Source organism: Tachypleus tridentatus, chromosome 7, assembly GCF_004210375.1.
Source record: "Tachypleus tridentatus isolate NWPU-2018 chromosome 7, ASM421037v1, whole genome shotgun sequence".
NCBI classification, from domain to species: domain Eukaryota; kingdom Metazoa; phylum Arthropoda; class Merostomata; order Xiphosura; family Limulidae; genus Tachypleus; species Tachypleus tridentatus.
Genome location: NC_134831.1, coordinates 145,564,953 through 145,590,973, shown reverse-complemented (window position 1 = coordinate 145,590,973; position 26,021 = coordinate 145,564,953). Strand labels below are relative to the sequence as shown.

General features: G+C 33.1%; 1 protein-coding gene across 2 annotated transcripts; it reads right to left on the bottom strand.

Annotated features, from left to right (window-relative positions):
* Positions 1 to 3,856: 3,856 nt before the first annotated feature.
* LOC143256830 (sodium-coupled neutral amino acid transporter 7-like) lies at positions 3,857 to 23,883 on the bottom strand. Of its 2 annotated transcripts, none has more exons than XM_076514563.1 (8): positions 23,025 to 23,883; positions 19,656 to 19,786; positions 16,859 to 17,057; positions 15,104 to 15,239; positions 14,285 to 14,435; positions 7,920 to 8,182; positions 7,254 to 7,420; positions 3,857 to 7,024 (listed from the first exon to the last, which is right to left on the bottom strand). In XM_076514563.1, exons 1-8 carry the CDS (start codon positions 23,200 to 23,202, stop codon positions 6,867 to 6,869), a joined length of 1,383 nt encoding a protein of 460 aa, XP_076370678.1. In that variant the 5' UTR covers positions 23,203 to 23,883; the 3' UTR covers positions 3,857 to 6,866. The 2 variants fall into 2 exon arrangements, with proteins under 2 accessions (XP_076370678.1, XP_076370677.1); XM_076514562.1 differs by having other exon boundaries at positions 3,862 to 7,024; positions 7,254 to 7,453; positions 23,025 to 23,881.
* Between the last annotated feature and the right edge of the window lie 2,138 nt (positions 23,884 to 26,021).

Below are 26,021 nucleotides of genomic sequence, written 5' to 3'. Positions count from 1 at the left end.
GTAGATCGATGAAAATGACATCAGATTCAAGGATACATGTTAACACCTCAATAACAGTGTTTATCGTCTCTCGAAACGTTCTTTATGTAGCAAAATCATTCTGAGCTCTGATCTTAATGGATTATTAACTAGGTTTGATATCGCATTTAACATATAACTGAATTTATTTATTTTTTATCTTAACGCTTATAAACATACAAACAAGAGCAGTCTTTATGCAGAGGGCCAAGCGTGTTAAGGCGTGCGACTCGTAATCTGAGGGTCGCGGGTTCGCATCCCCATCGCGCCAAACATGCTCGCCCTTTCAGCCGTGGGGGCGTTACAATGTTACGGTCAATCCCACTATTCGTTGGTAAAAGAGTAGCCCAAGAGTTGGCGGTGGGTGGTGATGACTAACTGCCTTCCTTCTAGTCTTACACTGCTAAATTAGGGACAGCTAGCACAGATAGCCCTCGAGTAGCTTTGTGCGAAATTCCAAAAAACAAACAAACTTTATGCAGAGAAGCTGTCTTGAGTAGTGCCCATGAATTTAGGGTTAACGAGAAAGTCTCTTTCACAAGCTTTCCATCTGAAATTAATTTATTTCAGTTAGCAACCCCACTATCCTTTTATGGTAACAAAAGAATTTTTGCTGAAAAATGTGAATGAAATGTTTTAGCAAATAATACCACATGTATCAATATAAAGCACAAAATAATTTCTTTAACATCGAAAACTAATAAACGTTGTAAATCATATGTGCTTTTGGTATTTTAAAGGCTATTTTTTCATATTTTAAACGTGGCTTTTTCACCGTTCACTGAGCGTAAGTTATAACCTCAATGTGTTTATTATTATTATTCATTGTTATATGAATAACATCGTCAGTGCATCTTCGCTATACTTCGTTTATAAGTGCATTTTATAGTTGCGTTTGGCCATCAACTTTAATATATTTTTACAATAGGAACAAAACATTTTCAGCTTTTATTTATAAAGTTCAAAGGTAGTGGTTGACTCGTGAACATAATGTAGTGCGTCTAAGCCTAATGAGTATGTAAAGTACAGACTTTTATTACTTATGCGTGCCTATGTTGAAAGTTGTGACAATACTTACTTTGTCCTCGAAATGTATCCCTCTAGGCCTGTACTTCATGTGTAAAAGTCTTTTAACTGATTATAATGTGTTTGTCTACCTGTATTTCATAAAAACGAATAATTAGAACAAAGAGTATCCTGTCCCACGACATAATAAATTCCAGAGATGTAAATAACATATTTATTGTGTGAAAGCTATTATTTTAAAAGATAAAACATTCTTTGGGTAGTTTTTGATTAGTTCAAAAGCAGTTAAGATCTTTTAACAGTTTCCAGTACCTTACGTTCTTCTTCTAGTTCTGTTACACTAACGTGTGATTTTAGTGAAAGATAAACAATATAATGTAGGAAAGATTATATTCATCAGCCATGTAGTTATATGTTTGAATAATTATTATTAAAGTAGTAGGAGATTCACTGTATGTCACTAAAGATTATTTTTAAATTATTATATGAATAATTACTAAATTGAACAAGAACGCTTCCATCTATTTCCTGAGTAGGTCGTTAATTTACTTTAATTATTTTACTTTGATTTACCCAAGCAAGCTTCCTACAGAACAGATAGAACTGACCGTGACTCTTGACTTCAAGTATCACTGGATTTCGCTCATCATCGATGAGAATCAGACAGAACAACTTTATTATATAGTCTATTACGTGATCGTAGGTCAAAGGTCAAGATCATTACAACAAGTCGGAAACATGCACAATTCTTAGTCGAATATAACTAGTAATAATAAAGTGAATAATATAATAATATCATGTATTTCCGAAACCTTTACATTTCTGTCATATTTGTGAAAACTTAAACTTTTTAAAAACATTTGACTTAAACGTAATAAAACCCTTCAAGTGGAATCACTATTGGATTTCTGGTAACGCGTTGTATGCTTCACTTATTTAGAAATATTTGGATAACTGTACTCACTTTCAACTATACACCAACTTATGGTAGATAAACGTTAAGCGAACGTTTTACAGTGTAGTTGAATGTCAATTTGGCATTATACAGGGTGGCCCGTAAGTCCCTACCCATCCATATGTTAAGGACATTGTGTCTAAACAACGTTATAATACTAATGATGAGTTGAAGGCAGCTGTTACCGTGGTATTTGGAAAATGTCTCACAGAACATGGCGTCGCATAATATTATGCAGCGAGAATGAGGGACAGCACACAGATGCACTGCATACATAAGATATATGGATGGGTAGGGACTTACGGGCCACCTTGTAGATAAACATTTTATTGACTAAAAATAAATCATGGATAAATATATCTTGTAAGTTTGAATGACACATAAATATGTACCTTAAAAGTTGATATAGCCAAAAAACATTCATTAACATGTACAAGAACAAATCATAACTTTAAAGGAAGAATTTCATTTGATTCACACAGTATCATGATAAGTAATAGGAATGAAAACTTAAACTGTGTCCCTGAAGTAACACGTTGATTTATGAATGAGTGATTATTTGGAGTCATTAATTAAATGGTTTTATCAAATGATAATAATGCACAATTATGTTTATATATATGTATGTGTTAGTAAACAGTAATTTAAATAAAATAAAATGTATAAAAGAGTGGCTTGTGGTGAAGATAAGACAAAACAATCGAAACTAAGAAATATCTGAAAAAAAAAACTGTTATTAATTCTACAGTATGTGAGTAATTAATTGAATACTTGAAGAAATTTATAACTGACCAAAATATATGCAGAAAAATAACACAAGGCAACAGCTAATTGATTAAGGAAAACATTACTTCTTAGACTTCTGAAACATTTAGCCATGAACTTTCGGAGAACTGGTTACATAAAATTAACCAAATCTGAACAAAATGAACAAATGATTATTAGAAATTATAATAACAAGAACTTCTTGTTTTTTTACATTATTACCGAAAATTCACTACCAAACTTTGAGTGGAGATAAAAATTATATAGACAGTAATACAAAACACAACAAATGGCTGTTTAAAGTGTGTCTAACTATATACTTTCTATAACATTTATTTCAACAGGCGGGCCCGGAATGGCCAAGCGTGTTAAGGTGTTCGATTCGTAATCCGAATCTCGAGGGTTCGAATCCCGGTCGTACCAAACATGCTCGCCCTTTCAGTCGTGGGGGCGTTACTATATGACAGTCAATCCCACTATTCGTTCGTAAAATAGTAGCCCACGAGTTGGCGGTGGGTGATGATGACTAGCTGCCTTCCCTCTAGTCTTACACTGCTAAATTAGGGACGGCTAGCGCAGATAGCCCTCGAGTAGCTTTGCGCGAAATTCAAAACAAACAATTTCAACAGGCAGTCTGACACATTTTATTGTTCGGTGCAGAGTAAGACTCCATAAAGTAACCCAATTAAATAACAACATGTATTAGTTGCATCGAACAACAAAATGTTGTTGTAATGATACAAAACCTCATTATTTTTAACATTTCACGAATAAATTCTCGTAAATACTGAGAAAAGAGAGGAAAACTTACTATTGATATTGAATAACAAACAACATACTTAGAAATAAGGCGGTACGATATGATTATCTGTACAGAACTCAGTAAGCTGTGAATAACATGTTCATTTAAAAATCTACTTTAAAAACATCTATTTCAAAATCACTTCAAGTAATGAAAAGTCGAGTGAAACGATCGAATTTCAGAAAGCAATATGTGCGTAGGAGTCTAGTTTCTTTTGACATAAAAAAAAAGCTTGTGGTCTCTAAAATCTATATATAAATTGCAGGATAGTGCGTTACATAGACCACAGTAGTGTATTTGATTTTAAGACAGTGTTATATACACCGCAGCAGAATATTTGAAATGAAAAACAGTGTGTTAAATATACCACAATAATGTATTGCAGCATGCGTAAGTTGAAAACAATGCTGTATCTACACTTTAGTGGTTACACAAGTAATTTAAGTAAGATTTACAGTTTTTCAGTGAACAAATTCTGACTAGAGGAAACATTTTTATTTGTGCAACATGCTTTACAAGAATTATTTCAGACTATATTAAACACTAGCTTTCAAAAACGATACTTTAACATTTTGCAAATTCATAAAAAATATCTTTTTCTAAAATTATACTATAATGATACGTTGTTCACATTTTTATGGAAATCATCAGATTAATGCAATACTTCTATGACTGTTTGGGTATTAACATGATTACATACAGGAATGCAGTTAGCCTTAACTGAAAACATTTGCTTAACATTAACAATTAAATGACTGATATTTCATGTAGAGTGATTGTAGACTGAGATTTAAACATTGAAATGTACTTAATCTGAGATGGCAACTATCGATTTGTCCGTAGTAATACAGGTAAAGGTGAAACGGAATGTATTTAACATCCATTAACAGTGAGCTGTATAAATATAAAGAAAGAATTACATGAACAAATTATCAAAAGCTTCACTCAGATCCAGGTGATCTGACAGAAATATTTCTTTCGTAAAAGTAGTTCCCTGCTGGTGTACAGCGGTAAGTCTACGGATTTACAACACTAAAATCAGGGGTTCGATTCCCATCGGTGGATTCAGCAGATAGCCCGATGTGGCTTTGCTATAATAAAATACACACACACACGCTTGTAAAAGTAAACGAAGGTTAAAGACTTTATCCTGTTATTAACGTGATCATTGTTGTTAAAACTCTCGCGGAAAATCAAATCATGTGACTTTTATGAAAGAGACACCCGTATTGCTATAAGTGATACATCATCTACATCCAATAATGTATTTAATCCCTAGAGATAGGAATACACTACAAGATACTCCACACAAAAAATTACGAATAGTCTCACGTTTGCAGTTAAACCTGTCATACATCAGTGACTATATCAAACGGTATTACTAGAAGTGAAATTTATTCATCCACAATGGCAATAAAAATGCTCAAAATGGACTCCAAATCCAAATCCGAAGGTCTTAAAGACTACCACTTTTAAGTGTCGGACAGTGTACATATTCATACATTACTGTCTCTTTGTCATCACACTCTAAACCTTTTGTTGTTGTTCTTAATTAGTGCAATGCCCGGAAAGGAACTACTTTAAATTTAATTTGTTATAAGAACAAATCTACCGCGCGTGATGCCAGTAAAACATGCTGCAGCCATTATTATGTACCGATAAAACTCAGTGACTAAAGATGCTTGCAACAGATCTGACATGGTTATTGTTCTCATAATATGTCATGGTATTATTTTACATTGAACTTGTTGTTCTAAATAGTGTTACCATCGTTAAATATCTATGAAAACATGAACAACGAGTTAGAACCTTCAGTTCCTACAACGACTGGACCAACCTGAATTAGTGATCCATTGAATACCAAAAGACAATCACTTCATTTTTAATGACCACTTTTACGATCAGATAGATTATGTGCACAATAATATCACCCCTAGGTCTGATTTTTGCAAATGTGTTCCTCTGTTATTGTGAATGTCTGTAGCTGGATAACTACCACTCTTTCACAAACCAATATCATATAGAAAACACGTTGGTGATACTTTTCAATAACAATGATCACGTCGAGAAGTTTTTAGAATACCTAAACTTGCAACATCAGTGTGTAAATTTTATGAGTGAGATTGAAAACAACAACAGCTTAACTTTCTTAGACATCAAAGTAAACACAATAAACAATTTCTTTGCCACATCAGTTAACTGTAAGAAAAAAATTACTGGTTTATACACTCGTTTTGACGGTTCCCTAGGAGATTCATCCAAACATAACCTTGTTCTAAGTTTCCTGAAGAGCGTTTACGATCTGATTTATTTTATATTCACTCTGAGGTTTCAAAACTTTGTAGCATATTACAAAGTAATGAATATCTACTTATTACACTCTATCATACGAGTCTTTCAAACAAATAAATCTACCAAGAAAAATTTACCCATCCTTATGAGTTCGTAGGTCGTACATAAATACACTTGTGACAGCTGCAAAGTTACCTCTATTGGGAAAAATACACCTCTCCTTCACATACACGCACACGAACATTGGGATTTTCAGCTAGAAGCAAATACAAACTAACTAATGTACCTGAGTATTGTGTCCAGAAACCTAGCGATAATAATAATCAATTCACTCTTAAAAGCTATAAATTTTTTTACTCTGGAACAACATATTATTAAATATTTGTTAAAGAAAGCCTTTCCATTTACAGTGATCGCAGAACACTGAATAGAAACATAAACTCCTTCCTGATGTCGTTAATCTAGTTATTTCTTCATTCCCAATAATTTGTATTTTATTATTATTTGAAAGATTCAGGCCATTTAACCTGTATTTTAACCTTTCATGTTTCGTTTTAAAGTACCATAAAACATATGTTTGCCACACATTTTATCATATATTCCATTATATTATTACCATTTAATTTTTTTTCCGTTGGTTATTCCAAAAATTGCTTAATTGCTAAATATTTTTTTGTAGTTAAGATATTGTATAGCAACGCTGATGATGCAATCTGAAACAATACCGAAACATTCATAATTAAAGATGATTTTTGGTATTACTATGTTTTTATTATATATTACGAAATAAACAAATATTTTATCAAGAATACTACAGGTAACACTTGCTACAACATCATTTTAATAACATGAATCATCTTTATCTAATAAATTTTATTGAATGTGTGTGTGTTTTTCGTATAGCAAAGCCACAAATAGCTATCTGCTCAGCCCACCGAAGAGAATCGAACCCGTAATTTTAGCCTTGTAAATCCGGGGACATACCGCTGTTCTAGCGGGGGGGCTACTTTATTGAAAAATACCTCGTATTAGACTTTGAGTTAATACTAAACCAAATATACATGCTCCCACTGCAATGAAGAATATAGCCCATATTACTACTAGTTTGTTTTTCAACATGATAAGCTCGGGATCTTTCGTCAGAGTGAGATTTAAAAGGCAAGTTCCTGAAAAAAAAACACGTCACAGTGTTTTAAATTTTTTTATATCTAGCGATGTTATAATAGAAATGCAATTTAATTTAATATTAGATATATATTTGTAAAATAATTCATCACAATAATTTGGTTTAATTATGACAATATTTTTAAATTAAAATCAATTTTCTCGTATTAAACTCTATTGTGAAATTTTATCATTTTTCGTCACTATAATTAATTCAGAGAGAAAAATTACCAGGAAAAACGAAGATAAACACAGCTGCTAAACTTCCCAGTACTCTAATTACGACTCCAATGTTAGGTATAAGGACCGCAAGCAGTAAAGATGAAGCGAACCAAAACAAAGCGATTGTTATCCTTCTATGTCGTTCATTTCTTTGTGCTTGTTCTTCTGAGGACCCTCTTACTTGGAGATATAAATCGTCAATAGCTGTTCTATAAAGTACGCAGAACCACTTATTATTAAGGTATACATTAACAAGTTATTCGCACATTTTAACTTCTTCAATACAATGTTTTTTAAAAATAACAATTGCATGAATGAAAATCTTTGTTGTTCATTTCGTATTTTGTGCGACATATCATGTAGTTTGGAGAAATAAATAACTTGAAGTTTTCATTTTCTTGAATGTAAATAATAATGTATTACAATTTTTTACTGTTGACTTATCAATATATTTAAGATATAATATTTCTAAAATTGTTGAAACATTGTATACTTTTGATCCAGCATAATTTTCTTCAAATCTAATATACTAAATGAACATTGCTAATTTACTGGAGTTACATATTTTGTTATTAACAATAAAGTACAGTTTATTTTATTAAAAAAAACACGCATGTTTCGAGACCGATAGTATTAAAGTAATTTGTTGAAGTTATAAATATTATATATCCTTACCTTCCACAAAATAATAAAATTGGATACGTTGTGTAGGTTTTTACGGCAAAAGCTACAACGCCTATTAAGACTACGGGATCTTTAGCATTATACGACACTAAGATATCACTTGCAACATTAGACCCGAAGGTTAGATAGCCGAAAGACGCTGCTACGGAATATGTAAATAAACATAAACCAATGGCCACCAGGACAGTTTTCAGGAAGGTGGTCACTCTTCGATCAGCTAAGCATGAATAAACGGGGACACAACTCACGTGACACTGAAAAACACGGGCATTTACAAGATTTTAACGTTTTACTTAATGTAAAATTAAAATTAACATACAATATTATAAACAGATAATCATGTAGAAATGAGTTCATAACTAGTATCAACTATTTAATATTACCAGTCAGCCTTTAACTTATGAGTTGTTTTTTAATCATCGCTGCATAAAACAAACAAATAACGAGCTGTTAACGTTAACAAAAAAGTCAAGAACAATGTTATTTTGAATGAGGTGAAGTACATTACTACTTAGTCTAATAATAAATTATATTTCAGATAAGACGATACCTGGAGGTAAAACATTGCAATTAAAAATAAACAAAGCAATGATGTTCAAAGCCCAGTTACTAGACATAAGCTCATCCACAACACAAATAATTCCTTCTTCATCTTATTCATTCGACCTTAATCCCAACTAGTTCTGGGTTTAACCGTTGTGCCAATTTGCATTTATAATGTAAAAACGAAGTTTGTCGTTTTTTACATTATGGTTTCTATTCTTCAGTTAGCACCAAAAATTTTAAAAGATAGTAATAAGTTGTGTTTAGTCAAGTCTTTTTATACTTGGAAAGCCCTGACAGCAACCCTAAACGGCAATTCAATCAACATAACTTCCAGTTCGTGCTAGGCTTAATATAAGTGGTTTCTCTCCTTCAAAAATACGCTCAATTTCCTTAACTCTGACTGAGTCTGATGCAAATGAAAGAGAATGAACACAAGCTGGTTCACAATAACACAATCTTTATTTATAACATACACAATCAAGGTTCAAAACCACAAGCGTAAATATGCGCCTTTACTAGAGACAGGCTCTATTCAGACTAATTGTTATCTTAACTTACACTTTGTTTCTGAAACTGACATTGTTCTAGACTGAGACAGTATTTCATTATATAGGGGAAGAGTAATGGAAGTTCTCTCATAATGCAGCCAGAACGAGTATTGTTATGCTCTTGAGACTTCGCTTGAGTAATCAACAGAAAATACTACTGTCTATTTCGATGCTAAATGTGCTGTGTTACAGTTATCCTTCCTGTTACAGTTCGTGTGGCATCCTAGTTGAGTGACCCATTTCCGTGTTACTAGAGTGATAAGTACTTATGTACTCTCTTGACTGACGTTTTATATTGTACATAGAAATTTCAAAAACCTTTATATTAACTAAGGATATGGAATTCTTTCATGCCACAAGTGACAAAGTCTAATATCCCAGATCCATCAACCTAAAGGTAAACACACTAATCACTAATCAAGCCCTTTTTTTTTAAGTGTATAAACAAACACATTTTGGCGTGTATATACATTTTCTAAGTTAAAACAATTAGTAGAGTCTATGAAAATGAGAGAACGCGTCACAGAAAATCTGTCACAGTTTGCATTACAATTCAGATTTAGTCTACATCTTGACAAGCTGGCATATCTACACTAGTACTATACATTTAAATTGTAAAATCCATACGGGATATTGTATATAAAATTCTATGACTTTCAAGGATTCTTCAAAGTCCAAAATTCGGTTTTCAAGTACATTAATTTTAATGAAATAAATTTTATTTCCACATTTCAAAAGCCGTAAAAAAAACCTGTGGATCGCAGGTTCAGATCCCCGTCACACTAAACATGCTCGTCTTTTCAGCCGTAGGGGGTGTTATAATGTTTCGGTCAATTCCATCTTTCGTTGATAAAAGAGTAGCCAAAGAATTAGCGGTGGATGGTGATTACTAGCTAGCTACCTTCCCTCTACTATTTCACTGATAAATTAGGGACGCCTAGAGCAGATAGCCTTCACGTACCTTTGCGTGAAATTCATAAACTATTTAAACTAGTAGTATAACTGTAGTATTTGTAAGAGTGTTAGTTTGCGTTCAAAGACTGGACAGTTCAAAACGTTCTAGTACAAAAACATTTGTCAATGACAACAAAGAAAAGAGAAAACATCAATGAATTTTCTGAAACAGTTCAGTTTGATTATTTTACACCTTGCTAATATATTTTAAATCTCCTAAAACAGCTCATTTGTTATTGTATTTTTATCATTACACATCTTCTTAATCAGTTTTCTTAACTTTCACAAACTTTCTGAAATAATTCATTTTGATTTTGCTTTCTATAATTTACAGCTCACATCACCAGGAGATTATTTTCTTTCAGTCATGACGCGAAACTGTTCTTTCTGATTTTCCTTTTCTTTTTTGCATCTTGTCTACCACACATCTTCTAAATTAGTTTTTTTTTTCTTTCAGAGATTTCCAGGAACACTTGAATTTCACTTTTTGTACGTTCACGAGATGTGCTAACTCACTTTACTTTACTTTCAAACATTTTCTGAAACAGTTAAATTTAAGGATCAATTCTCGTGGTTATGAAGATTTTTTCTACTTCTTCTGCAACTTTCTCTTCTTTTCATTCGACTCCACGAGTTGTTGTTCATGTGGTTTTTTTCTTTGCCCGTTTTTGCACTCTTAATAGGTAAGTAAGTACTGCTTGTATTTTCGCCTGGATGTTTTTCAATGCATAATCATGTTTGGGCCAATCTGTTTGTTTCCTATTCCTCCAGCTTTTGTGAGTGTATCCTGGATTAGCCTCTGAGAGGTGTTAACCACAGTGAGATTTGAATTTACAGAAAAACGGAATTAAAATTTTTCTTTACAATACTCTTCTTCACCCTATGTTTTCAGTACCAAAACATGACTTATTAGCCATTTTAACGAATATTAGGTATCCATATATCTTAGGTTCTATATACATCATATCTCAATAAAACAATATTTAGATATTAAATCCACTATAGCGTGAGGACTGATCTCGATAAGGAATCTACGCGAACTAGTTTTTCTCTTCTTCTCTGTTGCACATATTGTATTTTAAGTTGCACCTTCTCGATAGTTCCTGTTCTAACATCAAAATTTTCATGTGCAATGATTCATATACACAAACTTTTTCCCTTAGTCTAATTAGTTATGAAAATAAGAGAAAGTAAAACTTATCCATTCAGTCTCTGTGCCACGTGTGATGCTGGTAGTTCTTTGGGCTGCATTAAAAGTATTTGTTTGTTTGTAGTTAAGCACAAAGCTAAACAAAGCACTATCTGTACTCTGTCCACCATGTGTATCGAAACTCGGTTTCAAATGTTGTAAATCTGAAGACATACCGCTGTGCCACAAGGGGCACACTGGGAGTCATTGGAAAAAAAATCCCATACGGAATTTTTTGTACTATTCGTTAGAGCTTTATGTATCGCAGGTTACATGCGACTCTTGACTGCAGGCTCTCCCATATTCCCAGTGTCGATGTCTTTCATAAGTATTTTGTAGTGCTCATGCTTGGAACTATTATGGTCTGGTAACATTTAACTTGCACAAAAATCCATCTCCTGCCATGCAGGATTTAACGTAAACTTTCTTGGCATTTCCTTTTTGCATAGGCCAATTTCTTTCTCTTGTTTAGTAAAAACCAAAAAGTACGAGAAAGCTCTGAAAGAAAGTGTCTTGGTTCTCTAGCCAAGTTTGTGCAAAATTAAATAAACCTTTAGGGGCTTTTTACAGACGTAATATAACATTGATAATTTTCCCATTAAGTTATTTTCAGACCCTTATAATGATTAGAATGCATTGTTTCATTAGTTGAATAATCTCGCTGTTAGCGACATGTTCGTCCGTAAACCCAACATTTCACGACGTTGGGCCAGCTCAAGAGAATTAGGTTGTTCTCAATCCATATAATAAGATTACAATGCGAACTAATTAACCCTTATAATTAAATAACAAATATAAAATTAAATTAGAAATAATATAAAAATAAAAACAGATATATTAAATATTCTACCCAAAAATTTACTTTCTCAAGATAACCACATGGGCTTAACAGCCAGAGAAGAGACTGCTTAGGTTCAGACATAGTCATCCTAACTTAGAGTTTCTGGCCAGTGGGCGAGACCACCCAACGGCACCCATTCGTAACAGAATACTGATAGTGGCAATCATAGTTATAGACTCATACACACTACTGATAAACAACTTTTATATCTAATGGGTGGCAGCTATAAATTTGAGCCTACGGATCCCTTTGGACGCAGAAAAGAGATAAGGGGCTGCATTAATTACATAATATTGTTAAGGTACTCAGATTTATAAATCCAGTCAATAAGGGCCTCAATCTAAATGCTGAGTGTTCTGGGGTGACTGAGGGCTTACGCTGAGAAATTTTGAGAACTAATAAGTTAGAGTTGTTGTTGTTGTTTTGAATGAAGCACAAAGATGGATGTTAGCGTTGTAAGTCCACAGACATACCGCTGAGCCACTGGAGGGCGATAAGTTAGAGTAATGAGACAAAGTAGTGGCGGTAGACTTGAAATAATTATATTAGGTAGCATGTGCATCTATTGCTGAATTATTAAAAAGTAAAAAATACTTATTTTGTTAACTGTTTGTAATCTTCATTGCCGTCCGCCTTGGCTGATTGTTTTTCACGTTGCAATATTTCTATCAGTGATAAAGTATTTGTAAATAATTAACGAAACAGAACCGACTTCTCTTCTGTCGTTATCCAGAAATCTGGGCTCAGCATGACCAGGTTGTTAGAGTGCTCGACTCGCAATCTGAGGGTCGCGGATTCGAATTCCTTTCCAACAGACAATCCCACTATTTGTTAGTAAAATAGTAGCTCAAACCTTGACGGTAGGTGGTGGCGATTAACTGCTTTTCCTCTAGTCTTTCTCTGTTAAATTAGTGACGTTAGCGCAGATAACCCTCGTGTATCTTTGCGCTTAATTTAAAACAAACTAAACTAGAAACATGTTTGTTAAAAAGCTCATCATATTCAGGTTTTCTATCCAAACTTTAAACCCATATTAATGGTCTGATTAATAGTCGTCATTAAATGCAACAGATAGTTTCCAAGCATACTGATCAGCTTTTAATTAACCCAGTTTTTACTGTAGTATGTATAAGATAACCCACATAACTCCTGGCATTCTACAAAACGGATTTTATTTTATTTCAGCATACAACCTAAAGCTAAATGTGCACCACAAACCATCCTCACATATATATATATATTAGGCCAACAGATATTATAAATATAACAAAACACATACAAGATTCCATCTGTTGATAGAAATAAGATGACTCTTCTACAGAATAAAACAAAGAAAAATAGTTCAAGAACTGTAAAGTTTTGTGTTTCTTTCTACAGGTGGAAACTTGTATGTGTAATCGTCATATTTATATGTGTAGAAATATTCTTTCATTGTACAAAATTATCAAAGATGAATTTTGTATATGTGTGGAGTAAATGATATGCAAACGTTCACAATAGAAACATAAGAACATTGACACCAACTATGGACAAAGTCGTCGTGATCTATAACATGTAAGTCTGGGTTATTGATAGTAGTAGCACCAGCTCGTGCTCTGCCCTTTGTCCCCATATGACTAAAGCAGTAAATGCCAAAGCTTATAACGCTAAAATCTGGGGTCGACTTCAGGGTCGACAGCGCATATAGTCAAATGTGTGATTATGTGCTCAAATAAACAAACAAATAAACATGTTCTGTCCTCGTATATATATATATATATATGTATCACATGATATTATTACCAAATAGGTAGGACTGTTTCGTGTTACAGTTGTTTTCAACTACCATAGCTCTTTTCGATACATTTTAGGACCCAATATTTTATTTACCCAACAAAAGGTAGATAGAATCTTAAGAATCGTCACAATGTTTTTTGTTGCTTGTCGCAAAATAAACATTCATTTTCAACTCATTTTAACAGCTCAACATGGCGCTAATAGATGTTGTCTTAATGAAAAGCAGCGAAATATCAAAATTAATGTTACTCATGAAAAATCAGAAATATAAATTTGCGTACGTGCGTGTGTGTGTGTGTGCAAATGTTCAAAACACAGATCAAGCCTTACAACGTTTATACTATATCGTGTATAATACTAACTGCACATATCCATATACCGTAGGAAGAAATTGCACTGAATTCTCACAATGCATGTTTTGTGCAGGCTTTTACTTTCTGTTCCCTTTTCATAAGCTTGGTTGTTAAAACTTAAATCATTAATAATTTTCTATAGCCTTCACCTGATAACCAAAACAAATGGTAGGAACGACTACAAAAACGTCAGTCCAAATATCAGGTTTTCTTCGTATCGATCCAGGTTCAAACTTTCCTTCAAAGTACTTGTAGATGATGAGAAAGACAACGTATAATACAGCAACTACTCCGAAGGTGCTACCATAAAAAACAGTGCATAAGAAAATAATGTTTATATACAAACACGTCGACCAACTTTTGGGTTATTGGTGAGTTTTAAGGTAATAGTTAAATAAGCATGCAACTTAACACTTTAACATAAAACTGTGCAACTACATGCAGATGATGAGAAAGATGATATATAAAAGAGTTATGGAATTGCGAAGGTGCAACCAGAAATTAGTATATGACGGTTTGATTATAAAACTGAAAATATATAGATATCTATTAAAACACAACGAACAAAACAGGTAAGACTTCGATTTATTATAAAGTTACACTTGATTATAACTAATATTTGTAATTTTCGATTTAAAGTAAAATTATATTATATACATGCTAAGCCAAATCATAAACTTTAAAATAATCTTTAATAGGGCACCACTTTTAGGTGTTCTTAGTAATTGGCAGCTCAATTCAGTCACCGATCACCTAAAATTAGCTATTGGTAGGTGAGAGATTAATACGTGTTGAATATAGTGTGCTTTATCAAGTTTCATGTTAATTTTGTTAGTAATATAGTTGATTCAACGTATTAAGCAATGTATAGTTTCCAAAAATTGTATTTTCTGACTTTGTTAACATATTTACACTATCAGTAATATCCGTATGAGAACAGCATGTTTTTTAAATAAGTCTATACATACCTGGCATATTTGAGAAAATCAATCCTACGAGGAAAGCACATAGGTAGAATAATAACGCAACAGCTAACTATCATAGCAAATTCCCTTTTCATATACCAATAATGGCAGTAATCAGCTCCATACAATGACTGGAACACTATGGGAGAGCACGGAATATTAAATGTTGTATTCACAATAGAATTTTCTCTATTTTATGAACAAATGTGCATGGTTTCTTTTTTATTAGAAACGCAATCTATCTCTCAATAAGAACGTTTGATGAGCGAAATGAATTACAGGAGCAACAAATGAGAAAAATATCCATTTAATTGTAGTATGTTAATTAAAACAATCAATAACACGCGAAACAAACTCTATCATATAGTTTACATTTGTTTAACTACTAGAATAATAAAGTATAAATCTAGCAAATGCAAATAAACAGGAAATTCCGTAATATCTGTATAGTGACACATTTACTGAGCTTATTTTACCCTTTGCTGGTAACGTTCTAATTGGTTTGGTAGTTTGTCTCTAGTAGAAGTCTTATAATTAAATCACATTAGAATGGGATTTTCTATAATTTTTTAAAGTTTATTAGCTCATCTTATTTGGGGAAAGTTATTAAAATATTAGGAAGAAAAACAATAACAAAACACTTTATATTATGTGTTGGAAGTATTTGTCAATATTTAAGTACAAGGGCTGGGTATCACAATAATTATATAGCTACGTTATCATACAAAAGTCCAGAGTATAAAATAATAATATGATTTTTTATTATCATATTTAAAACAAGTTCCTTTAAAATACAAATGTAATTGTACATTAAATAAATGATAAATTACATAGTAAACACAGTGATTATATGTTACAATACAACATAATTGGCGGCGCGATAATATATTATTATTGATGTTTTTAACCTTGAATAATTGATGTGTTTTTTTAATTTAGTCAAAATATTTGTAAGCATTTCTAGTCAAAAGTTATATCTTTGTAAATTTATCCCTCACCATAAAATTCACTGCCTTTTGTCATAACAATTAATAAATCGCAAGGTTGGGCATCTGACGTTGCAAAGTAATTTTTCGAGATCCAGTTTTGTCGCACCGTTCAGTCTATAAAGCTTTATCAAGAACATCGTTTGAATATAACGTAAAAATATGCGTAAGTCTGCATTATAATCATGGATAACTTATAGAAGGTGACCAAATATACACACAAAAATTGTTGTTTTAGTGAAATAATAGAATGTATATATATTAAACACTCTTCATACGTATCTTGTTACTTCAATATAATTAATTTTTAGAAAGCGTGTTCATAAAATATTTATTTAGGTTTAGTTTTCAGAATAAAAATCAGTATTTACCGTCATATGGCAGGCATTTAGCTATTATAAAATAAAAACAAAAGAGACAGTTAATAAAACAGACAAAATTGAGTTTAAGTATTAATTTCAGAAAGTCTCCGTTTCTTTCCGTACAACGACATAAAATAAACTTAATAAAGTTTATTAAGACACTTAATAAAACAGACAAAATTGAGTTTAAGTATTAATTTCAGAAAGTCTCCGTTTCTTTCCGTACAACGACATAAAATAATTTCCATTTCTGTATTTGAGTGTCTTCTTTCAACGGTTTCATACAATTCCATTAACAGTGAAGACTAATCATATTCTATACAGATTGTAGTATTCTTTTCCTAAGTTTTAAATGTTAAACAACTTTAAAACACAAAGCAAATCCTGCAATGTGTTTTGTATATAGTCACCTGTATCAAACTGATCTCCAATGATAATAACAAACGTGATGCACGTTCCATAACAGTACAACGCGATTAAAGCGGCACAGACCCTTCGCGCTTTTTCACCACAGATTTGAAGAACTACTTCTTGATACGTTGAGCTGGTGTTAGCATCCGAACAGTGAGCCAGTATCAACAAAGCTGCTATGATGAAAATAATCAAAACCTGAAAGGCAAATATTGGTATTTATTGTTGTTAAAGCCTTGAATCGAAAATATTTTCAAACGTCACGATGTTCGGAAAGAAGTTTGTTTTGAAAACAACAACAACTCTTTATAGTTATTTTTTTATCTGTTCTTTTGTAATACAGTTTTTTTCAAGTTTTTCTTTCTATTTTTTATTATAAATGCGTATTCTGAAATTGGAACTATTTGTATAAGTTATATGCATTTACCTAAAAATCTACATTTTGAAAGTTGTATAACAATAAAAACTTGCGAAACATTTTAAACAATAAGATGTTAAATCGCGTGACACTTACTTCACACTTGTTAATGGACTATTAATATTTTGTTATATTAATAACGAAGCTGCTTATGTTTGAATGACTACTTTGAGATTGATGTAAAACAAGTGCAGATAATTAACGTTTGCTTTCCGAAATGGGAGACAGAAATGCATAAAAATGAAATAATATATTTAGCCGTGGCATGGCAGCTAAAAGAACGACTCTGAGATTTTGTAGTCGTTGTTATTTCCAGGTGCAGTTTTGGACTCAGTACGTTAAACCCTTTCGCTTGATGTATTTGACTACGCCAAAAGTCTCATCAATTAATTTACTTTAATTTTCTCTGAAAAAAGAATTTCAGTCAGAAGGTAGGCTGGTAGAGAACCTGATAAGTAATACATTGAATGTGGTATACACGTGCTCCACGCTTGGTATTGCTAACGCACAAATAATAACTGATAAAAAGGGGGAAATACGTTTAATAGATTAATTTACTATTGCCCCATCTAAAAGAATTTCAAGTACCACGCCTATTGTGAATTTACTTTTGTTGGTAAAAGAAATTTTCTCATTTGAATATGAAATAGATTACTAAAAAATATATATTATATTTTTCTCTCTTTCTCTCGCCCTCTAGTGGCATAACGGCATGTCTGTGGACTTACAATGCCAGAAACCGAATTTTAATTCCCGTGATGAGCAGGACACAGATAGCCCACTGTGTAGCTTTGTGGTTAAACTACAAACAAAACAAGTTCTATATTCTGTTTTTCTTATGGATATTTGGAGTAATTATAATGCAAAAATATTTAGTCAGTAAACAACTTATTGATATTGTCCCTGATGCGTCAGTGGTAATCTCACTAATATAAAACTTTAAACTTCAGGTTCAATTCCACATGATGGACATAGTACAAATAGCCAATACTGTAACTTTTTGATAAACAAACAAACTGGCAAACATTAAATTGTAAATATAATTTTCCCAAATAAGTGTTCATCTTAATGTTCTTGTCCCAATAATTCATTTTTCAGGGTTGAAGTTCGGGTTCATTTTTTGAGTGTCATATAAAAGTTACCACAGTTACCGCTTGGTTTCGATCACAGTTGCTAATGGCCACAATTTGTGTTCCTGTTTCAGCACTTTCGCGAGTAAATTATACAAAGAACTGTCTGCAAACAGTTGTCCCTAATTTTAAATTAATATATTATAGAGAAGACAGCTGTTAAATAGCACCCACCGCAATCTCTTGAATTACTTTTGTATGACCAAATAGTATGATTTGATCTTTTTTACATCGCGTGTTTTAGTGAATGTTTGCTTATAGCAAAGCCACATCAGACTACCTGCTGTGTCACCCGAGGGGAATCGATACCCTAATTCTGGCCTTGTGAATTCGAAGACTTTTCACTGTTCCACCGTAGGAACTTTTACATCGCATCCACGAGCTCAAAATATAAAAGACTTTTTATAGTAACAAGATGCAAACCATGAGCTCTCGAATTCATAGTTTGCTAACTGTTTGGCTATGCAAGGTCCTTGGTTGTGGTCACTTTGTTTGCTGTCAATGAATTCAAATGTATCTCAGAATATCAAGAAATGCTATTTTTTTCTTTTTTGAACTTTCAACGTAAATCATAAATACGATATGAAATATATACTGCAGATGTTTCAACGGAAAACATAATTCTATCATAATTTTCAATAGATCTCATAATGTGTTATCATCTTCATGAAATTTGAGATGGAAACGTTGTTACTACAATTTACATATAAATATACTGAATGCTGTTGGTATCCTGTTGATTAACTGTTTAATGCCAACTAAAATGTGGAAAAAAGAACAAAGTACAAAAAGTTTCGTCTTTATGAACTGCTGTGTTTTCACAGTTATAACTCACATTCGCTATAGGTTGCAGTGTATATTTATCTTATAATTGAAACACCATAACATTTTAAGTAATAAACTATTACTAACGTTAGATAACATATATTACTCAAATGGCCCGGCATTGCCACGCGTGTTAAGGCGTGCGACTCGTAATCTGAGGGTCGCGGGTTCGCATCCCGGTCGCGCCAAACATGCTCGCCCTTTCAGCCGTGGGGGCGTTATAATGTGACGGTCAATCCCACTATTCATTGGTAAAAGAGTAGCCCAAGAGTTGGTGGTGGGTGGTGATGACTAGCTGCTTTCCCTCTAGTCTTACACTGCTAAATTAGGGACGCCAAGCACAGATAGCCCTCGAGTAGCTTTGTGCGAAATTCAAAAACAAACAAAAAAACAAACTTTTACACAAATATAATTGGTACTTACTAGCTGAACACACATGGCTACTAAAACACCACCCGCCTGATGGTAAGCTTGAGGAAAGTTGAGAAGGCCAGCACCAAGCGCTGCGTTTACTACAACAAAAGTCGCCACATACCAACTAGTTCCAGAAACGTCTAGAAACACACATTTTTAATATATAAATTTTCACAGCACATTTGTCACCAACATCTTTAAATGTAATATGGCGATTATACTAGATAAAAAAAAAGTGTTAAAGTTAGTATACTAGATATTCATTCTCCAAATCCCTGCAATTTTAATAAACCTTTCCTTCCACATATTTTGAAGAACGTAAGTTTAAGTATCACATACTAAGTTATGAATCGTTTTATTATATATTTAATTCCATGCAAATAAAACGTTTCTCAAGTGAAACCAAAATCATAATTCTCATATTTATAAACTGACACTGTAAAAATATTTTGGGAAAGATAACCCGCAAAAAAAGACATCATACGTCATGGTTTATTGAAGTAATAAAAAAGAAAACAATCTTAAATTTTCATGACTAATATTCAACAAAATGTTTAAATTGACCTGTATACATTAACAATCAATGGTAGTTAACTTGGCATATGCTGATTTGGGTAATCACGAGCCATTACGTATTTTTCAAACATTGCTTTTTTGTTTTAAATTTCGCTCAAAGCTACACGAGGGTTATTTGCACAAGCCGCTCCTAATTTAGAGGGAAGGCAATTATTCATAACCACCCACCGCAATTCTTGGTTTTTGTTTGGTTTGTTTTGAATTTTGCGCAAAGCTACACGAGGGCTATCTGCGCTAGCCGTCCTAATTTAGCAGTGTAAGACTAGAAGGAAGGCAACTAGTCATCACCACCCACCGCCAACTCTTGGGCTACTCTTTTACCAATGAATAGTGGGATTGATCGTCACATTATAACGCCCCCACGGGTGAAAGGGCGAGCATGTTCGGTGTGACGGAGATTCGAACCAACGACCTTCAGATTACAAGTCAAGCACCCGAACCACCTGGTCATGCTGGACCTTAACTGAGCGCATCTTATCTCTTTAATCTGTAGTGAATCAGAATATATGCAACACTTTTTATATGCATTTACACAAGGAAAACGGAAAATAACATGTGCCAAACATTACATACTAGAGTGAATGCACCATTTGCAAATAACAATCGTATTAGTCTGTTAATGCGTGAAAAACGTCTGGTGTTTTGTTCAACTGTTTGCTGTAGAATAGCTGTGTCTTTTATATTTGATTTATTAGAATTAGAAAATAAATGTAGTTAAAGTGGGACGTTGAAAAATCATGGTGACGTAAAACTTTTGCGTCATCCTGTATTACACTCTAATAGGTTTCTCTAAATCATATTTTTGTTCTCAATTGTTTATGTTTCTTTCCCTATCTGTTTCTTTTGTTTTTGTTACTATAACTGGTTAAAACTTCTTTATCCTTGCAAGTAAGTGTAGAAATGATTCCGTTGGGTGAGGATCTTAAATTCACAAAATAACAAGACATAACAGGATTAAATTTAAGCCATCTTGGTCAGGAGATTCCTTTGTGTCTCTTAAGTGTTGATCGTTTACTCATAAAGTGCCGTGAAACTGATTCGTGATTTATTGTAAATGCGATGGAAGAGATATTTTCTGCAGCAATGAATTAGGTCATTTTGGACTCGGTTGTAGGCTTTCTCTTAGTTAGCCCTATCAGTGTTCAGTTCACCAGATTGCTCTATAAGTGGAAGGAAGCCAAATAAGCATTGTTCTGTTCTTGAAGCAAAGCAACCCTTATAAACTACTCACTTCCTGGAAGTTCGCAGAATGTTTCCCAAGCCGGTGTTTGGAATTTTGTGAATGGTTCGTGTTACTCTGTAACTTAGTGAAGGTTTTGCCCAGACATTTTCTAGACATTGACAAATAAGAATTAAAGGTGAAATGAATTTAAACAATTGTAGATACTGTTCTCAAGAACGTGAGTTGCAAATCACCTTATCCAAAAGAAAAAAAAAAAAGAAACACAAAAAGCTGGTTTCTGTAAATCACAAACTGAGTTACAGGATCACACAAAACATGTAGTAGATATAATATTGATATAGTATTGATAAAATATTGGTAAATGTCACTTGTACACGAATTAGAAAATGTTTGAAGAATGATTAGAGTTAAAACGATAGTTTAGTCATCATTGATTATTATGAAGATCTAAACTACTTTTCTGTAATACACCAAAATACCGTGTAACATGAAAAATGTGTAGCAAAGAAGCCACAGTAACTCTACAGATGTTAAAAAATTAGAACCGTAATCTGAACGAGGAGTTGACATTATGCTGTGATAACTGTATAAGTAACTGATAAAGTCATGGTGCTGTGTAATTTTTGCATCATTCTGTACAAATGTTCTCAAAACTGTTCATGGGGTAATTGAACAAATTTTCTCTCTATTACAGTATTTCAATTTTTTTTTTCATGTTAGGATTTCGAATATGTTGTTTTTTTGTTTTCTCAGTTATTTCAAATTAAACTATATCATGTTTATTACTGTTTTAGGCTCGACATGGCCAGATGGTTTCGGGCACTCAACTTGTAATCTGAGGGTTACTGATTTGAATCCCCGTCACACCAAACATCCTTGCCCTTTTAGCCGTGAGGGATTATAATGTAATAGTCAGTCCCACTATTCATTGGTAAAAGAGTAGCTCAAGAGTTGGGGGGGGAGTGGGGATAACTAGTTTCCTTCCCTCTAATCTTACACTGCTAAATTAGGGACAACTAGCGCAGATAGCCCTCGTGTAGCTTTGCGCGAAATTCTAAACAATCAAACGATGCTATTGTTATAAATAACAGTTTTACCGAGTGTTCAGTCTTATCTTGTTTTTGAACAACATATTTATCTCTAAGGTGCAATACTTTTCTGCAAAAGGTATATTAAACTAGTGGCAAGGAAATGAGTCAATTTGGTGCGAACTTTATTTATACGTTGAGATTTATTTTCCTACTTCTTTTTAAATATCTTATGAAGTATTCTAGTAGAACAGCCACCACTACCTCAGCGATGCGTCTGAAGGCTTATACCAATAAAAGAAAAACAGACAAACGAATTTCTATACCTGCAGTAAACAGCACAGATAGCCAGTTGTGTAGCTTTGAACTCATCAACAAACGAAAACAAAACTAGAATATATCTTATCTAAGTTTGTTACAGATAATTCGCTTTTCTTTTTCATTGATTAAAATATATCAGTTTGAAATTAACTCAGAAACACTGTTTGAAGCATTATTTTCTCACGTTTATTTATAACAATATTCTAATGTATATTTTATAACTTCAAAAAATATTACGATGACAAAAAACAAAGCAAAAAACTGACGCACCTTTTTTATCTTTTTTCTTCACACCAGTCACTCTGTTTTGTCGGTTTTCATTATGATCACTAGTTTGTTCATTTTGAACAGTTATACCAAGAAGTGGATCAGTTTCATTTCCATGATACTCGTACGATGTATTCAAATAATTCTTGAGATTAATCTTTCTTGATTCTTTGTGGGGCATTTTGAAGAATGTTTGCGAATACAATTATTGAGCATTGAAAAAAGAAAGCGGGTGTATACAAGTTACAGTGGATAATGTGTAATTTCTAACAGCTACAAATTACCAGAAACACTTTCAAGTAATTATGAATGATACGTTTGTGTGTCGTTCAAAGACATTTTTTACACAAATCAACACTCAGAATCAATTTTCATTCACATCGAATAATCAATATAGCGGTTACTCAACTCGAAAACAAATGTAAAGATACCTCAATTCTCTGATTTCGTTAAATATTGCTCACCACTTGAGAAAGATACTGAAGCAGGGTCAAAGGAAAATTCCACGGACAGCGATTGGTTAAACGCAGATGGACATATGACCCATCTCAGATTTCACTTTTACTCCAAACGTACGTGCAGGCATTCTGTTTGTAGGCTACCGATCGTTGCAGTTGAAATACTGTTACAGAGTCAAACAAGACATATTAGGTTGTAAGTTACAAAAAGTAAAATAAAAATAATAGTTTACATTATAATGGTATTTGGCCCACCATTTTCACTGAGCTAATGAGTCTTACAATTAAGTGACTACAATGATAGAGGGATGTCTATCTATATTCTTAGTGTACTTGCGTTCAGACTAATGTTAAATCTGCTGCTGAAAACCTGACCATGGTACTTCAGGGGATAAAAAAGGGCACCACTCATCAGTCATGCTTGAATAAATCATTTCATTAATAAAGTGATCGACATCATAGTTCCAGGTACTGACAACTTCCCTTCCTAAACAACTTCTGAAAAGTTATAAGGGACTTTCTCTTTTACATATAATTCATAAGAATTATAAGTTACTTTGCATTGTGACGTAACTTTTTACTCTCTATTGTAGAATTACCTGATACAAGTTATCAAAAATAACACGCTGTGCCACTGGAAGGGGGCGGGGAGCTGTATGATTTGTTTTTGAATTTCGCGCCAAGCTACACGAGAGCTATCTGTGCTAGACATCCCTAATTTATCAGTGTAAGACTAGAGGAAATGGCAGCTAGTCATCACCACCCACCGCCAATTCTTTCACCAACGAATAACGGAATTGACCGTAATATTATAACGCTCCCACGGTTGAAAGGGCGAGCATGTTTGGTGCTACGGGGATTCGAACCTGCGATCCTCAGATTACAATTCGAGTGCCTTAACTATCTGATCATGCCGGGTCTCACTAATAACGTATGAGCCATACACAAAATATAAATAGTACTACAGGTAATACCACTAATTAAATTATTGTTGGTGTACCCTACACATTACATGGGAAGTAAATCATTTCCCGTAAATTTTTGTTAGCTTCTTGCACTAAATGTAATAATATGCAAAGAAAAAAAACTATCCAGCGTGCTTGTCCTTTGAACATCTCGAGCCAAAACACCGCTAAATGCAAAAATACTCAACATAAAGCAGAATGGTTTTAGAGGATTTTTGTGGTTTGCCTGTTTCTTATAGTAAATAATATTTATGATGTATTGTTTTTACGCATTTTTATCAGCTCTTCTGATAAGCGTTTTCGCATTATTCTTAGTTATGACTTATGCGATACAAGTTTTTGTAAGATATTCGCAGAATCTTAATTGTTTGTTTTTTTTCAAATATAATTTGCAAACATTCCTTGTTATTGGTTGTGATATACTGAAGATATTTCTCTTGGCTATCAGAAATTGCTGAAAACTCTTTTTTTAAGCACCAGTTAATTTACTTGTTTCATGTCACATATAGTGTTAAAAGGAAGTATAGGCAGGTACCTGTTGCCAGTATCACCACTGCAATGATGCAGCATGAAAATGAAAGGAAAACTGTTTTCTTTCTCCAAAACTTCAGAATATATACATTATAACAAATGTGAATTAATTTTGTGTGGTCAGAAGACGAATGTTGTGATGATACATAGATATAACATAATCCTTACATTCCATATTTTCCCCACAACCAAACAAGGCGTTTACCACTACCAGTGATTCATTTGGTAATGGCGTGGATCTTCCCGATAGACTTCACCTACAATAAATAATTTACATCTTTTTCTGATGGTAAGTGATCCTGACCAATAATCGACAGTCTCTGGACTACTTGCTGTACATTTAGGTGCCAATAAAGTCCACTCCAACTGACCTCATGATGCCTCAGCACATGCATCTGAAAAATAACCAGAAGAGGTCAAGCTGATGTAATTTCTTTGAATCTACCCTGTCTTTCACTCTCTCTGCCATGTTGATGGACTGGAAATGAATGTTTGTTGTTTTTTCTTCGTACTCAATAAAATTACTTAGGAGAATATCTCTTGGTCCTTGCCTCATTCTTAGATCATGTCTTTACTTCAACTGCATCTTTCTTCTCCCGAGAGTTTAAAACTTTTAACTTTATAACTTTGTGGTATTTACAGATAAAAATGTAACCTTTATACATGTTGAAAAAGTAGAAGAAACTTATACAAGTGTAAAGAAACCAAGAAATATATTTTTTCCTATACGCAGTAGTAAATATCTTTATCTAAAACTTACGATAAATTGCACTATTCTATCTTAGTTGGCCAGTTTATGATAATACCTGAGTAGTCTGGTTGCCGTAGCACATAAGAAGTTTTAGCTCTACTTCACTAAACAAAAGAGAGAAAGTATTGTTTAGAGCAGGATTCATGTGGAAAATCTCAGTCTTCTTTCATTTACCTCAGAAAACATTCACGTTACGTTTTACAGGATATCTACTTCCAGTTTATGCTAACCTATATAAATTTTTTATCACCTGAGTATATTCCAAACCTCATGGGAGAAGCGTTTCAAAAAGTCT

Bases quoted from the DNA above. Each gene is read 5' to 3' on its own strand.
- LOC143256830 (XM_076514562.1), bottom strand. From the start codon at position 23,202: ATGCCCCACAAAGAATCAAGAAAGATTAATCTCAAGAATTATTTGAAT. The intron at 19,787-23,024 runs GTGCGTCAGTTT...GTGTGTTTCTAG, and splicing joins GAAGAAAAAAGATAAAAAAG to ACGTTTCTGGAACTAGTTGG. The intron at 15,240-16,858 runs GTGACTATATAC...GCTCTCCCATAG, and splicing joins TGGAGATCAGTTTGATACAG to TGTTCCAGTCATTGTATGGA.